Source organism: Nyctereutes procyonoides, unplaced genomic scaffold (assembly GCF_905146905.1).
Source record: "Nyctereutes procyonoides isolate TBG_1078 unplaced genomic scaffold, NYPRO_anot_genome, whole genome shotgun sequence".
Classification (NCBI taxonomy): domain Eukaryota; kingdom Metazoa; phylum Chordata; class Mammalia; order Carnivora; family Canidae; genus Nyctereutes; species Nyctereutes procyonoides.
This window is the reverse complement of record NW_026575051.1, coordinates 9,887,229-9,902,808: the sequence shown is the minus strand read 5'-3', so window position 1 is coordinate 9,902,808 and position 15,580 is coordinate 9,887,229. Positions and strand designations below refer to the sequence as shown.

At 42.2% G+C, this 15,580-nt stretch overlaps 1 protein-coding gene across 1 annotated transcript in view; it reads right to left on the bottom strand.

Annotated features, from left to right (window-relative positions):
• Window positions 1–1,172: 1,172 nt before the first annotated feature.
• The window catches only part of LOC129512837 (adenylate cyclase type 10-like), an 18,743-nt gene continuing 4,335 nt past the window's right edge, over window positions 1,173–15,580 (bottom strand). The window contains exons 5-17 of the mRNA XM_055330391.1: window positions 14,889–15,218; window positions 10,663–10,726; window positions 9,238–9,457; window positions 8,753–8,878; window positions 7,295–7,467; window positions 6,416–6,572; window positions 4,255–4,459; window positions 4,069–4,165; window positions 3,473–3,591; window positions 3,100–3,217; window positions 2,509–2,707; window positions 1,774–1,987; window positions 1,173–1,286 (exon numbers count right to left, since the gene is read on the bottom strand). Of these exons, the coding sequence (XP_055186366.1) occupies window positions 1,219–1,286; window positions 1,774–1,987; window positions 2,509–2,707; window positions 3,100–3,217; window positions 3,473–3,591; window positions 4,069–4,165; window positions 4,255–4,459; window positions 6,416–6,572; window positions 7,295–7,467; window positions 8,753–8,878; window positions 9,238–9,457; window positions 10,663–10,726; window positions 14,889–15,218 (2,090 nt within the window). The 3' untranslated portion in view covers window positions 1,173–1,218. The remainder of the gene's footprint in view (window positions 1,287–1,773; window positions 1,988–2,508; window positions 2,708–3,099; window positions 3,218–3,472; window positions 3,592–4,068; window positions 4,166–4,254; window positions 4,460–6,415; window positions 6,573–7,294; window positions 7,468–8,752; window positions 8,879–9,237; window positions 9,458–10,662; window positions 10,727–14,888; window positions 15,219–15,580) is intronic.

Below are 15,580 nucleotides of genomic sequence, written 5' to 3'. Positions count from 1 at the left end.
GGGGGAACAGGGAAAGTACAGACCAGACAGCAGGATTTAAGTGGCCAGTACAGGGCTCCTTTTCCCAAACACCTCCTTGCTTGTCCTTAAAGTTCTGATCATGGTCATTTGAACAGAATATTGAAGACTGGGTACAGGATAGCTTACCATAGGCTAGGTCCCACGAAAGTCTCTATAGCCTAGTGCAGAACTCTGGAATCAAATCTGAGTTCAAATCCCAGCTCCATCATTTTATGCCTGTGTGTCTCCTGGGGTAAGACTTTCCTTAGCTTCAGTTTCTTCATCTGTAATATGAAGATAAAATTAAGTACTTGCAGGCAGCCCAGGTGGCTTAGTGGTTTTAGCACGGCCCAGGGCGTGATCCTGGAGACCAGGGATGGAGTCCCACGTCGGGCTCCCTGCTTCTCCTGCTTCTCTCTCTCTCTCTCTCTCTCTCTCTCTCTCTCTGTCTCTGTCTCTCATGAATAAATAAAATAAAATCTTTAAAAAAAAGGTACTTGCTTCACAGAGTAGATAAAAGGATTTATTTTTATTTATTTTTTTATAAAAGGATTTAAAGAATGTATTTCAAGCACTAGATGATTGAGTTATAAAGTGTAAAAAAATCAGTAGGAAGATCAGGCTCAGTCTAAGAAAGGCCATCAAACAAATAAAGGTTAAAGGCAGCAGCTCTAGAAAGGGAGAATAAAGAAAGAAGAGAGCTAGAGTCATGTACATGTTGGCAATTTGAGTTTCACGTAGGAATCCCCAAAAAAGACGTGGATTCCCACAGCCCTGTGAACCTCTTAGAAGATTCCTCGACTTCTTAGGAGCCTATCACCCCATCTGTGCCAAGAGGGTGACATCAAAGCACTTGTTTTGCCAGCTTTCCATAAGTAACCACACCCTCTGTATTAGGGCTGCGTTTTCCATTTGCTAATGGATCTTGCCTTATAGAAGAAGCAATCTGTCCATCTCAAAGCCTCCCAGGCCTCCATTCTACGCTGCTTCTGATTTCTTCCTCACTTGTTCCAATGACTGTTAAGAGTTAAGAAAGGTCTAAGTTTCATGCTTCAGAAACATAGGCTTTTATTTTGACAAAGCTATAGATAGTGGTTACTGTAAAAGGGTAATATGTTGAATATGTCCACTATGCAGTATCTTCAAAGGGAGAACTTGGGTCATTTCTTTGTGTTATATACAACAAGAAAACCATGGTCCCTTCAGATGGCTTTTTTTTTAACATGTACATTCTTGAATTTCTTCTTCGTTCTTATTCTCCTTGACATCAGCCATTCTGTCAAATCCTGAAAGAGGAACATAAAAAATATCCCAAATCCCAAAGAATGTCCTCAGCAATTACAAATCTAACTCATGGCCTAGAAAAGGAGATTTGCTGGGCCCCAAGGCAAGAACTATAAACTTGCCTCTTTTTCTTGCCCACATCTTACCATTTACCTTCATAGACATTACACTGTGGATTCTTAAGCCTTCTTTCTCCCTTAGTGACCATCCAGCTCCTCCATAGAAACAATTTAGTTATTTAAGCTGGGATCAAGGAGGAATTTTCTCTGCTTATGGGTTACAGATGCTGGAACAAAGGGCTGATAAAAGGGCCCTGTCTGTCTGGGGTGGGCCTGGTACCAGTGAGAGGATGATAATTACCTGTGGACAAGGACTAACTCCTCATAGCTTTGCATCCCTTCTTTCTTTGGAGCAGCCTTTAGCTGCCTGTAAGGGTCCAGACCTGTCTGTGACATCTCTCAGACTAGGGTTCAAGGAATGAATGCTTACTCTGTATTCCTAAATGTCCTCCAAAGGAGTGGTTTTCCTCCAGGTATTCTCCCTCTATCCAAATCCTGGCCAAGCAGGTGTCAAAAGGTCTGATGATGTTAGTTGAGGACATGGATTCTCTCTTTCCATATCTCATTACAGAGGCTTTAAGCTCAGAGACCCACTGGTGATAGACTGGGCAGGTCACACACCGAGAGAAGAACTCCTTACAGTACTGAAAGGGGAAGAAACTCCATGAGGTCAAGGATGGATTTGTCCTTCCTCCGCTCTGCTCCACCAGGACCTAGGACAGTGCCCACTCAGTTATGTGCCCAGGGTTTGGGGGTCAGAGAGGAGGCACTCATGGCAGAGTAGTCCCAGAGAGTTGGTTTTGAGCTAGGGTTGAACCAGAATGCCTTAGATGCAGAAAGCAGGGCTGTAGGAAGATGTGTCAAACTGAGCCAGAGTGGGTCCACTGAGAAGTACTAAATGTTAACATTTTAGTGGTAGTGGGTAGTAGCTGTGCAAAGGCAGAAAGTCAGGGAATCCAGTCCTGGCCTACATGCAAGATTATCTGGGAGGGTACATGAGGTACATGGAAAGATTTTCTAGGTGGAAGAAAAAAGTGTTTGACAAGGAAAGAGAGACAGAAGCAGCAAGGAGAAGAATAAGGGAGAGATGCAGGTAACAAAAAGGGTACCACAGGACCAAACTAGAACTTAGGTGACAGGTGAAGGACAGTAGGGAAACAGGTACCTTGAGGGTTTGGCTGCACGTCTCTGGCAGAGTGTGCATGAAGACACTGTCTGGCATTTTTTGTAACATTAGCACATGGCACTCCAGGAATCGGACAAAGCCATGTGAACCAAATAGTGAGGCATTGGTTCTTTTCACCAAATGGCGAGCCTTGGAGAAGTGGTGCTCAAAGAGATTCCACTGGGAGTCCTGGGCAAACCTAGAGGGAAGAATCACAGCTCTCAGCTCCATCCCCTGAGCCATCACTTCTTTAAGGCTGTAAGATCTCCTGGACAGTCAGAACTGTGATGCGGGCCAGTGGCCAAGGCTACTAACTCACATGAAGGGGACTTAAATGGAGACTGTGGGACATCAGCACTTAAATGTAACCTTAAACTTAACCCTAAAGCTATAGACCCAAATCTGCCCAGGGACAAGAAGAACCCTTTTAATAAGATGGGAGGGGGTAGGAGGTAAAGGTCTTTAGGAATAGGGACTGATGCAGAATACCCCCCTGCCTGGAGGGGTAAAAGGCAGTAGCTTAAATGACCCCATGATGTCCTTAAGTTTCTACCCTTTCCCACTGAGTGACACTCTGGTACCCCACATTACCACATGGCCAGAGATGAGTGGACCCCCAGCATGACATTACTCTGAGAGTTTAGAATGCAGCTGTGCTCACAGTGTTGAATGAAATGCAGACACTCGCCAAAGGGCCGACACAGCAATCCTGTGGATAGACAAGGTAACCAGGCTGAGGTCAGTTGTCAGCATAGGAACTGGTATAGAAGGTGTGTGGTATAGGGGAGCAGACAACACCTGAAACACAGACACCCTGAATCACAATGTGGTTCCTGGATTTTAAGGAACCAGGGACTAGGAGCAGGGGCCATGCCCAAGGGAGAGGCTCATGACTGTGTTCCAAACACAGGGCGCTGAGGTCTGAATCCTTCGGGAATATAGCAGAGCCCTGCACAAGATTTACCTTCTCCGTAGAGCAGCAGATCTAAGCAAGCAGAATAGAAGCAGGCCAGGCCAAGGACGTCATGACCATGGGAAATGAGCACCCACTGACACTCCAGCACATGGACACACAGATCAAATCTGCCAAGAGACAGAGCCACTGGGACCCACTAGGGAGTGAGGAGGATGGTAGAGGAGAGGAGGGGATCTTACATCTCCAAAGTACTCTAACATCCCCCAGATCTCCTCGCCTTAGTTCTATTTAATACAGAAAGTATCTGTGCCTGAGATCAGACTTGATTCTCAGCAAAGGAAGTGGGCAAATGCCTCTGAGTCAGTTTCTAGGTTCTTTCTTGAGCTATTGCAATCCCTACCTCTTTGTGAAGAAATGAAGAAGGAAGAGAAGGGGGTCAAAGTGGGGGTGGGAAGGAGGATGAATATGCATTTCCACTCCCAAGCCCCACACTTAAGACGAGGCTTCCTGGAGTGACTAGAGAAGAGACAGCACTGGCTGTAAGAAATGGAACAGTGTCTCCCCCTCCATTTCAAACTTCTTTTGAAGATCATACCCTCCCCTCTTAGGCAACAAATACAAATAGCAGTAAATGCTCTTAATACTTCTTCTTCAGAAATGCAGATCTGAAGAGAACTGAGAGAACCAGATTCTCCAGAGCTGGTTTCTTGAGGTGTCTGCATATCTCATGAGCTTGAAAACCTAAGGAGGTGAAAGAGCACTGTGTGAGGCCTAGTGGTGAACTTGGCCTCTCTAAGAGCCTTAGGCCCACCAGCGCCAAGCCCCATTACCCAGCTTGATGGAGAGGTCCAGATGGCCGAGGCAGAGCTTGGTGTAGGCCAAGGCCTGCATGAGCTGGGCCGTGGCCAGCAATCCCTCCCTGGAGAACCAGCATAGGCTGCTTTTCTGAATGGCCATCTGCTCACAGTGCAGCCACTTGTCCCTGTCACCCGTATTCTGGGAGAACTGGGATAGGGCCACATAGGTAGAGACAACCTGTAGGACAACAAACATGGGGCAAAATGTTCCTACTGTACATTCCCGCTACACTTCCATCATGTCCCTTTCCTGCATGAAGAGCCCAAATGGGGCCTTACTGCCCACGTAATCGGGGCCTGCTGGAGTCCCTATCACTCTCCCCAACTCCCGCTGTGGAAACACACTCCTTCTTGCCCCCACACTTCTGATCTGATCATTCCCACTGCCTGATCTTTAAACAAATGCTTTCTTTACCTGCCCTCCTTTTTCTCCAGTCTTAGACCTTCCCTTCAAAACACTGGCCAAACTGCACTTCTATGTTTTCTCTAACGAAGGCCTCTGTTCTCGTTCCTTAGAACTCTTCAGAACTGCCGCCTACATGTCGGTTATAAGAATGTGCAATTTGACATCAATGACTCTCTTCTTCAAACACTGTCTTCACTACGTTTTGAGGACATCATATTCTCTTGGCAACTGCTCAGTTTCTTTTGCCAATGTCTCTTTATGACCCTGACCTCTTAATCTTGGAGCTGTTACCTCAGTTTGGACCTTCGCTCATTCCCTTGGGAGAGCTCACTTAGTTTCATGGCTTTAAATACTTTTTACACACGGATAACCCTTACAATTCTATTTCCAGTTCCCTGACCTCTCTCATGGGCCCCACATTTGCATATTCAACTGCTTACTTAACTTCTCCATCTAGATGTCTAATAAGCATCTCAAACATGTCTAAAACCTGGCTCCAATCTCCCCCCAAATATGTTTCTTGTTCAGACAGCCCCATCCTAACTAAGAGCATCTCTATCTCTCCAGAAGTCCAGGTTGCAAATCGTGAGATTATCCTTGACTCTTCTTTCTTTCCCATCCCAGAACTCATCAACTTAGTGAATCTTATTGGTTCTCTCCTAACAGAAGACCACTCCTCCTGCTTTCTCTGCCACCACAACAATCCAAGCCAACTATCTCTTGCCTGTATTGCTGTGATAGCCTCCTAATTTACCTCCCTGCTTCCTCTCTTCCCTCCTTCAACTGATTCTCAATACAGCAGAAAGAATAATCCTATTAAAATAAAAGTAGACTCTGTCACTCCTCTTTTCAGAACCTACCACTTGCTTCCCATCTTCTGTAAAGCCCAAACTCCTATAGTGGCCTGCACCATCTGCCATCCTGCACCATCTGCCATCCACCTTCCCCTGGCTCTCTCTGGTCACCTCCTGGTTCTGTCTTCTCCCTTCTAGTCACATTGGCTTCCTCACTGTTCCTCAAACATGAGCAGCATACCTTGTGCATCACACTGCCTTCTGCCTGTCTGCTCTTCTCCCTGATAGCCATGTGGCTTACTTCCTCACCTCCTTCAGATACTTGCCCAAATGTCACTAGCTCGTTGAGGATTTTCCTACCACTTTAAAACTGTACCCCACCCCCAGCTCCCAGAACTCCACGGGCCCCTGACTCCACTTAATATTTCTCCACTGCATTTATTATCACCTAACATTCCATATATTTCACTGATCTCTTCTTGTCTGTTTCCCTGAAACCAGGATCAGTGCCCGGTACATAATGGGTGTTCATCAAATATTTATTGAACAGATGGATAAAAAAGAGAGATAGATAGATGGACACTAAAATTAGGAAGACATTTCCCTTCCTTCTTTTTTCCTAAGTCAGCAATTTGAATCCTTTTTTAGGTCATGGACTTCTTTAAGAATCCGATGAAAGCTATGACCAGTTCCCTACCTCCCTCCACTCCCCAAGTGTTCTTGAATATACAACCAAAGCTAACATTCAGTTCAGGGAACTCATAGACAGCCACACCTGGAAACCCATCTAAAAGCTGCAATATGAGAAATGCTGCTCAAACATATGATCAGTATGTCTCATTAAGTCTGGGTTATTGTAGAGCCAAGCTAAACTCTCTCCCTAGCATCTCAGGTTTCTGAGTGAGGTCCAGAGGTGAAGCAAGGATTTGCCTACCTGGGCTTCATTTGCAAACTCCTCAGCAGAATTCTTCTGCATAAGAGTGGCGAGGCAGGCAAACCTGTGGCTGCTGGCTGTGGTCTCCAGGTTATAGAGCTGCCAGAGCAGGGAGAGGCAGTGTACCTGCTGCTGCAGGACTGCCAGCTTCTTCTTGCTGCTGTGAAGCACAGAGCGCTTAGTATGTCCTTAGTCTGCACCAGAGCCCAACTATCCCTCCCCACAAAAATCCAAATCTATTCATCAAGGGGCCTTCTACAGGCTTTCAAACTCAGACATGTTCCTGGGATCCCATTGCTTCTAGCCCCATAAACCTTTTTAAATCATCCTTTTTTTTTTAAGTAGGCCCCACATCTAGCATAGGACTTGAACTCATGTCCCTGAGATTAAGAGTCCTGTGCTCTTACTAAGCCAGCCAGGTGCCTCAAATCAAATCATCCTTCTTGATTGAAAAAATTCAAAGAAGTGTTTTTAAAAGGTTCATTCTTTGAATTGCTATTTTGAATATATTTCCTATAAGTTATTATGGCTTAATAACTGGGCAGCAATTTAGTGTTTTGTATATATATCAGAAATAATATTAAATTGCTATGTATATATATGTATATACACACATACATATATGTATCTTGATTTGAAAAAGACAGGGTAATATGTATTTTTATTTGAAAAACACAGGGTAACACCAGGCTTCAAAACCAAAAGAAGTCCTCATTCTGCTATATTTTATTGGTTCAGAGAGTAAGGTAGAGGAACCGGAACTGCTATATGCTTGGAAGAGGAGGAGTCTTAGGTCAATAGAGGCAATACTCCACGCCTGGTCCCAGTTTAGTTCTCTGTGGTCCTAAAGGGACCGGATGACTTGGCCAGGCTCCTCACTTCTCACTGGGGTTGTTTGGAGGTTGGCTTAGGGAACAGGAACGCCAATATTTTTCTAGGAATGTTTGGAAAAGGACACCAAACCAGGTCCAAGGGAAATTCCTTTTCAGCAGTCGAAGGGCTTGCCTGGCCAATTTTTTGGCCAAGGTGATCTGTCCCATGTTGAAACAGACCTGCAGATGGGAAAATGAGAAACAACAATGTAAACTCTGTAAGCTCTGGACATAATACACTGGCTCTTTCATTTAGGGCTAGAACTCAGGCCACTGAGGCGTCAGAGTAAGGGCACCATAGGGCTGTGCCACACTAACCAGCACCAGTAGAACTGAGTGTGGGTAAAGGAGTGAGAAAATATGGCTGTGGATAAAACACCCTCTTTTCTCATCTCCCACATTTGTCAGAAGGCTGACTTTGAATTTTGATCTTTTCCTGGGGTAGCATTATATGTATGGTATGATACTCTCTCATGATGCTGGGTGGCAGCAGTGGGTACACTCCCTGTCACCCATTGGATCATACGAGTAAACGACTGATACAACAATCATTCTGTCCCCATATAACCATTCTATTTTTCACTTTCAGTATTGTACCCAATAAGTTCCATGAGATACTCAACACTTTATTCTAAAACAGGCTTTGTGTTAGATAATTTTGCCCAACTGTAGGCTAATGTAAGTGTTCTCACTATGTCTAAGATTAGCCAGGCTGAACTAAGATGTTTGGTAGGTTAGGTGTATTAAATGCATTTTCAACTTGTGATAGATATATTAGATTTGGCTACATAATATTTTCAACTTATTATGGGTTTATTGAGATGTAACCCCATCACAAGTCAAGGAAGGTGTGTAATCTTGACAGACAATTTGGCAATATATTTATTAAATGTAAAATCATTCCTATCTTCCACCTTAGCATTTCTACCTCTGGAAATTTCTGTTATAGAAACATTTTTACAAGGAAGAAAGAGATATATACAAGAATAATCACTGTAGCAATCCTTATAATTATCTCAAATTAGAGGCAACCTAAATGCACGTGAAGAACTGACTGATTAAGTAATCTTTGATATAAGGATACAAGGGAGTGCTTGGCAGCTGTAACTGGATGCACACCAATATACAAAAATGTTCAGTCTATACTGTCAAGAATAAAAGTCAGCTGCAGAAGAAAGAGAATGTAGAATATGATTCTATTTTTAAAAACAATAGAAAATAATAATGATATGCCTATGTGTATATTTCTGGTGGAATATGCACATTATTAACTATGCTGGGGGCAGCATGGAGCTCTTTTCACTTTCTACATATTGTGTATTGCTATGATTGGAATTTCTAAAACCTTCTCTCACATTATCACATTTATAATTGCATGCAAAAGTCACAAAGATTTTTAAAGGGAATAATAGGGTAACCCTCAAGGAGAAACAACTCAAACTTCAGGGTCCTGCCCTGAGTTTACCTCTGACCGAAGACAGCAGAAAGTGGCCTCCTCAAACTGACAGATCTTCACCTTGTGCTTTTTCAAAAATGAGAATGCTGAGGGCTGTCCCAGAAGACTGCTTGCCTTCTTCAAATAAAGGAAGGCCTCCAAACAAGACAAGGGATGGAGAAACAAGATTAAGATTCAGATGACCCTAGTAGTGTGATGAGGACGAAGCCTGGAATAAGGTTATGATGAAGTCAAAACTTGGATTGGAATCAGGGTGGTTTCACAGTTAGAAATGGGGAGCTGATGGCATACCTAAGTCAGGGGCAGGGCCAACAGCGCTTGGTGCTCTTGGACTGGACATTCCCACTTCATGTTTTCTCCTAAACACCTTCCAGCTCCTTTCTCTCTCCTCTTTGCTCCATTTTTCACCCAAGCTGATTTGACAATAGGAAATCCCCACCAACTTCTCCAAGTGAAAGGACTCAGCTCAGGGGCAGGGAGCAGAGCTTGCTCACCATGTAATTCTCTGATAGATCCAAGGAGGCAGCAGCAGCCTCCAGCAGGTAATAAAATGCACATGTGGTTTCTCCAATGACCAGGCAGTGGTGGGTGAGTGGTGAGAGCACTAACTTCAGGATATCCTCACAGTGACAGGGCCTGGAGGTCAACATGTCTTTCTTGGGGCTGGCCTGAAACAGCTTCCTGTTCACTTGATCCAGGAACTCTTCCTCTGTTCTTTATGGAAAGAAGGTGAACAGAGAGTGGTCACAAAGCAACCACTGTTCTCGGCATATTACCAGGTCTCCAAGCCACTTGTTCCAGGAGGCCTTCCTTTATAGCTCATTAATTCTATGTTTAGCCTTCTCCTCCATCACTCCATAAGTTTTTGAAAGTCAGGGACCTGATCTATAATGTCAAAGCCCTATTAGGGATTTTTAAAAAACCTATAGCCAGTCTAAGTACCTCACAGACTAAATGGGGAAACAACTATACCTGAGGAGTAAACTAACAGTGTGTAAAATATAAACATGAAAATGATACAAGGCAATAGTAATAATTTCTCTATGAGCATATTTGAACTTTGTCAACACATGATTTTATACAACACCATCTTATCCTACAATAACACTGTCTTTCAGATAGGCAAAAACTACCCTCCTTTTACTGAAGAGGGAATTGAGGCTTGGGAAGCTTCAGTGACTTCTGAATGACCTCACAGCTACTGAATAGAACCAAACTAGAGCTCACTTCTCTGACTACTAGTCCATGCACTCTCTATAAACACCATGAATTTGAAAGAGGTTAGATCTCTCTGAGGCAGAATGGTTAAAAAAGATGGAAACTGAGGAGGGTTTTGAAGATCACTGAACACTCTGATAAGTAGAAGGATATGGAGGCCACTTAGAATTTCAAAAAGGGATAATTGTGTGAGCAGAGATAAACAGGTGAGTGTGGGGATGATTCATGTAGAATACAGATTTTTGTTTGAAAACCTCTAAGAAATCAGGTTGGATAAGCAGGACAGGAAACTCTAGAGGGGCTGGTGAACTCAAGGTAGGGATATTTAAATTTGATAGGCTAGACATTAGAAAGTCAGGAGGCACACGATTAGGAAATGTAAATTCCTTTTAATATCGTCTGGGGTCAAACATAATTGAGAAGGCAAAATTATAGCAGAGAAAAATCTGCTATGTGTATAGTGCATTCGAGAACTATTAAATGAAGCTTCTCCTAAACACTAAGAAATAATTTCCCTAAAAAAAATCAAAAATTGCCTTTCCAATTCTCTGTTAACTTGAACTCTGGATTGGGTACAAGGGTCACTACTCCTGGGTGGTCAGAGGCATTCCTGGTCTGCAGGTGAGGCAAGTGACCCTTTTAATAGTCACCCGTGTCTCACTTCCTTGTCCCCCAAGCCCACTCTCAGCATCTCCATTTACCTGCAGTGTTCACTTGTGAAGGCCTCCTGACTTCTGAATGATTTTGTCTGGAACTGAAAACTGTCTGTAGAGAGAAAAAGATTATTATCTTTCATTATCCATCTTTGTATTAATTGAGAATATTTCCAATTCTTGACTGCCTTTCCTCTGAAGCTTAGTTCATGACCTAATTGCCTCCCTCAATTGTTTAGGTTTAATATCAAGTTTAGGTTTAATATCAGCCTACACACAAAACGGGATGGTAGATTACAAATTCCTTAATGGCAACTACTTAGGATTCAAATAGTAACTCTTCTCAAACCTCCCAAACCAGTCCCTAATTCTATTTGCTAGAGAAATGAATAAATAACAGGTCCATCTGGTTTGATGGCTACTTCTAATAGAAGAAATCCGTGAATATATCTGTATTGAGTTCACGACCAGCTGAGAGTGAGTCACAGAGCTAGACCTAGTGTGTAAAATCACAAGGACCCCTGATGCCACAGTTCACTAGAGTCACAGTGGCCAGCAGGGGTTCCAGCTTTACCTAATTGGCTTCAAACAGCCCTTATCCCTCAGATTTCTCTGTTCCTCTGCAGCTGCCTTTCCACAGATCAAAAAGTAAAAAACTGGGAATGATGTGGAGATGCTACCATTAGGGCTCAGAGGCATGGATGGTGGGATTGAAAGGGAGTGCCAGAGGACAGTTGTAGGGAGAACTTGTGTTAAGGAAAAGGACCAGCTCTCTGATTGCTGAACAATGTCAAATAAGGTAAAGTAAGACTAAGGTAACTCAAGAACCAGGAGTTTGGCAGCACGATGGCAATGCAATTTCCAGGGGAACCATCACATCATAGCATGTGTTGACTACCACTGTCTAGATTTGTGCAGTGCCTGTTCTGCATGGCCATGCACAGGGACCTTGAATCTGGGAAACATTCTCAGAGAGTTTGGTTGTGCTGGGAAGGTCTTGGGCCTTTCTCATATAGACTGATCAGGCTGTGTAATCTAAAGCTAACACTGACCTCTCAAAAGGAAAAAGTCATATGGGAAATAGCAATGATAGTAATTTCTTTATAATCCTAGACCAGGACATTCACTGTGACTTTTCTCTTTCTCCTTGGAAAGGACAAAAGTGCGAATGCCCAAAGAGTTCAACAGCCAATGACCAATTTTTCCAAGTCACTGGCCCACCTTCACAGAGTCATCAGAATGTTATAGCTAGAACAGACATTAAGAGAATAGATTAACTTATTGATTTTAGTCTGTTACCACAAACGATTCACCATCTCTCCCTTTCCAACACCAACAACAACTATCAGAATAGAAAAAGAGAAGATTTGGTTGGGTCTTGACAGCTGTCTTCAAATATGGAAGACAGCACGGGTCTGATTTGCATTACCCTGATGATCAGTGATGACATCTTTTCACATGTCTGTTGGCCATTTGGATGTCTTCTTTGGAAAAATGTCTATTCATGTCTTCTGCTCTTAAAAAAATCGGATTTTTCATTTTTTGGTATTGAGTTTTATAAGTTCTTTATATATTTTGAATACGAACCCTTTATCAGATATGTCATTTGCCAATATCTTTTCCCCTTCTGTAGGTTGTCTTTTAGTTTTGTTAATTGTTTCCTTTGCTGCACTAAAGCTTTTTATTTTGATGTAGTCCCAATAGTTTATTTTTGCTTTTGTTTCCCTTGCCTCAGGAGACATCTATAAAGAAGTTGCTATGGTTGATGTCAAAGAGGTTATCGTCTATGCTATCTTCTAGATTTTTATGATTTCAGGTCTCACATTTAAGTCTTTAATCCATTTTGAATTTATTTTTGTGGATGATATAAGAAAGTGGCCTAGTTTCATACTTTTGCATGTTGCTGTCCAGCTTTCTCAATAGTGTTTGTTGAAGAGATAGTCTTTTTCCCAATGGATATTCTTTCCTGTTTTGTCCAAGACTAGTTGATCATATAAGTGTGGGTTCATTTCTGGGTTTTCTATTCCATTCCATTGATCTATGTGTCTATTTTTGTGCCAGTACTATACTGTCTTGATCATTACAGCTTTGTAATATAACTTGAAGTCCAGAATTGTGATACCTCTACCTTTGTTTTTCTTTTTCAAGGTTGCTTTGGCTATTCAGGGTCTTTTGTGGTTCCTTACAAATTTTAGGATTATTTGTTCTAGGTCTGTGAAAAATGCTGGTTGGTATTTGGATAGGGATTGCATTAAAGGTGTAGATTGCTTTGGGTAGTACAGACATTTTAACAATATTTGTTGTTCCAATCCATAAGCATGAAATGTCTTTCCATTTCTTTGTGTTGTCTTCACTTATCGTCAGGGAAATGCAAATCAAGATTACAATGAAATATCACCTCACACCTGTCAGAATAGCTAAAATCAACAACACAAGAAACAACAGGTATTGGTGAGGATATAGAGAAAGGGAAACCCTCTGTTGGTGGGAATGTAAACTAGTGCAGCCACTGTGGAAAACAGAATGGTGGTTCCTCAAAAAGTAAAAAATAGAACTTACCTATGATCTGGCAATCACACTACTAGGTATCTTCCCAAAGAGTACAAAAATACTAATATTAATTCAAAGGGATACCTGCACTCTGATGTTTATAGCAGCATTATCTACAATAGCCAAAGTATAGAAGCAGCCCAAGTGTCCATCAACTGATGAATGGATAGAGAAGATGTGACATATATATATATTTGTTTGTATACATACACACACACACACACACACACAATATGTGTTACTCAGCCATAAAAAAGAATGAAATCTTGCCATTTGCCTTGACACGGATAAAGTCAGAGAGTGTAATGCTACGTAAAATAAGTCAGTCAGGGGATCCCTGGGTGGCGCAGTGGTTTAGCGCCTGCCTTTGGCCCAGGGCATGATCCTGGAGACCCGGGATCGAATCCCACGTCAGGCTCCCAGTGCATGGAGCCTGCTTCTCCCTCTGCCTATGTCTCTGCCTCTCTCTCTCTCTCTCTCTCTCTCTGTGTGTGTGTGTGTGTGTGACTATCATAAATAAATAAAAATTAAAAAAATAAGTCAGTCAGAAAAAGATACATACCATATGATTTCACTCTTATGTAGAATTTAAGAAACAAAACAAATGAGCAAATGGAAAAAAAAGAGAGGCAAACCAAGAAACATACTTTTAACTATAGAGAACAAACTAATGGTTACCAGCGGGGAGGGGTGGGGGAGATGGGCTAAAAAGGTGATGGGCAATAAGGAGGGCACTTAGGATGAGCACTGGGTGATGTATGGAAGTGCTGAATCACTATATTGCCCACCCAAAACTAATATTACACTGTATGTTAACTAGCTGAAATTTAAATAGTTTTTTTTAAAAGGTGCAACTCTGAAAAATGGGTGAAGTTATAAGAAGGCAGATTTCACCTTGATGAACGAAGCTTTCTAATAGTTGTTGACAATGAAATGGGCTGTCCAATAACTGAAAATGTTAAAACAATGTGAGTGGGCTCTCATTTAGGATGTGGTAGAAGGGCTACTGGCTTTGGGGAACACCTATCCACTAACTCAAACTTCTCCAAGCAACTAATTGCTATTTATCCCTGAGTTCTCACTTCTGGCCATTATCTCCTTCAAGGGAGAGTTTTCTCCTACTCACTTCTTGGGCTAGGCCAATGGCCCCTTCTCTAGATACCCCAATGCCTAGGTATGCTATTTTCATTGCCTTTACCATGTCATATTGGAATTCTCTATTTGTATGTCTGTATCAACCCCTAAAACTGATCATTTCAGGGACCCACACTTATTCACTTTGTATTCTTAATACCTAGTTACAGTATCTGATACACATTGGGGTCCCATATATATGCATAGAGTTTAATAATAATAACAACAGTAGCTAAAATATACTGAGCACTAACCATGTGCCTGGTACTATTCAAAACACATTATATATTTTAACTCATTTAATTCTCACAGTAACTCTATGCAATTGGTATTGTTATTTTCCTCAATTAATTGAGGTTAGGTAACTTGGCCAAGATTGCCAACCAAAATAAGCATGATCTCTAAAGTTCCTTTTAGCTCTGATATTCCATTTTTTATTTCTGGTGCTTATCCCCGGTGCACAGAGATAAATGGCTCTTTCCACCTATTTTCCTCCCTTAATCTGATTCCACCTTTTGGATGAAGAGCTCCAGGTACATGAATAAAGAGAAGTGATGCCAGCATGTTCTTTTTCTGCTCCCTGGGTTTACCTTGGGGAGAAGGCAGCTGCAATTTGTCTGTGATCACTTGTGTTAGTACTGAGCCAGTATCTTTGTAACTACAGAATCGGGAGGTCCCATTGCAGCTCTTAGTAGAACAGACGGCAAAACGGTGGAAGGGGACAAAGTCCCCACCATGACAGCTCCCACAGCGGCAGGCCAAATTGCGGAGAAAGTAGGCACATTCAAGGTGCAGGGCTATCTGCTGCGCCTTGGGCCACAGCTCCCAAGCAGCTTCCCGTATTAGTGGCACTCCAAATTCTAGCACCTCTGTTTGAGGTAGGGATAGTTCCTCTTGCAGACTGAGAGGAGAGTCAGCATCTGAAATATAGGAAAATCTCAGTGAGAGTCTCCCTCAAAGGTCTTTTATGCTATCAGTAGCAAACTCCCAAGCACATGCTGCAGTTTATAAGAAAATTTTATTTATAATTCTTCTGTATAAAGTATATTACACATCTGAGAATGACATTGACCATATATCTTATACAAAGTACCACAGAGAAAAAATGATCAGTGGTACAGAAGTACACTGAATAGAATTCTTAGATGTTCCTCCTAAATTGAGATTTTTTTTACTACAAATTACTATAAATATCAAATCATCAGAAATGCTCTGTTCAAATATAAGGCCCAAACATATTTCAAAGTCAAAGGGAAATTATTTGTGAATTTATGTACTTTGG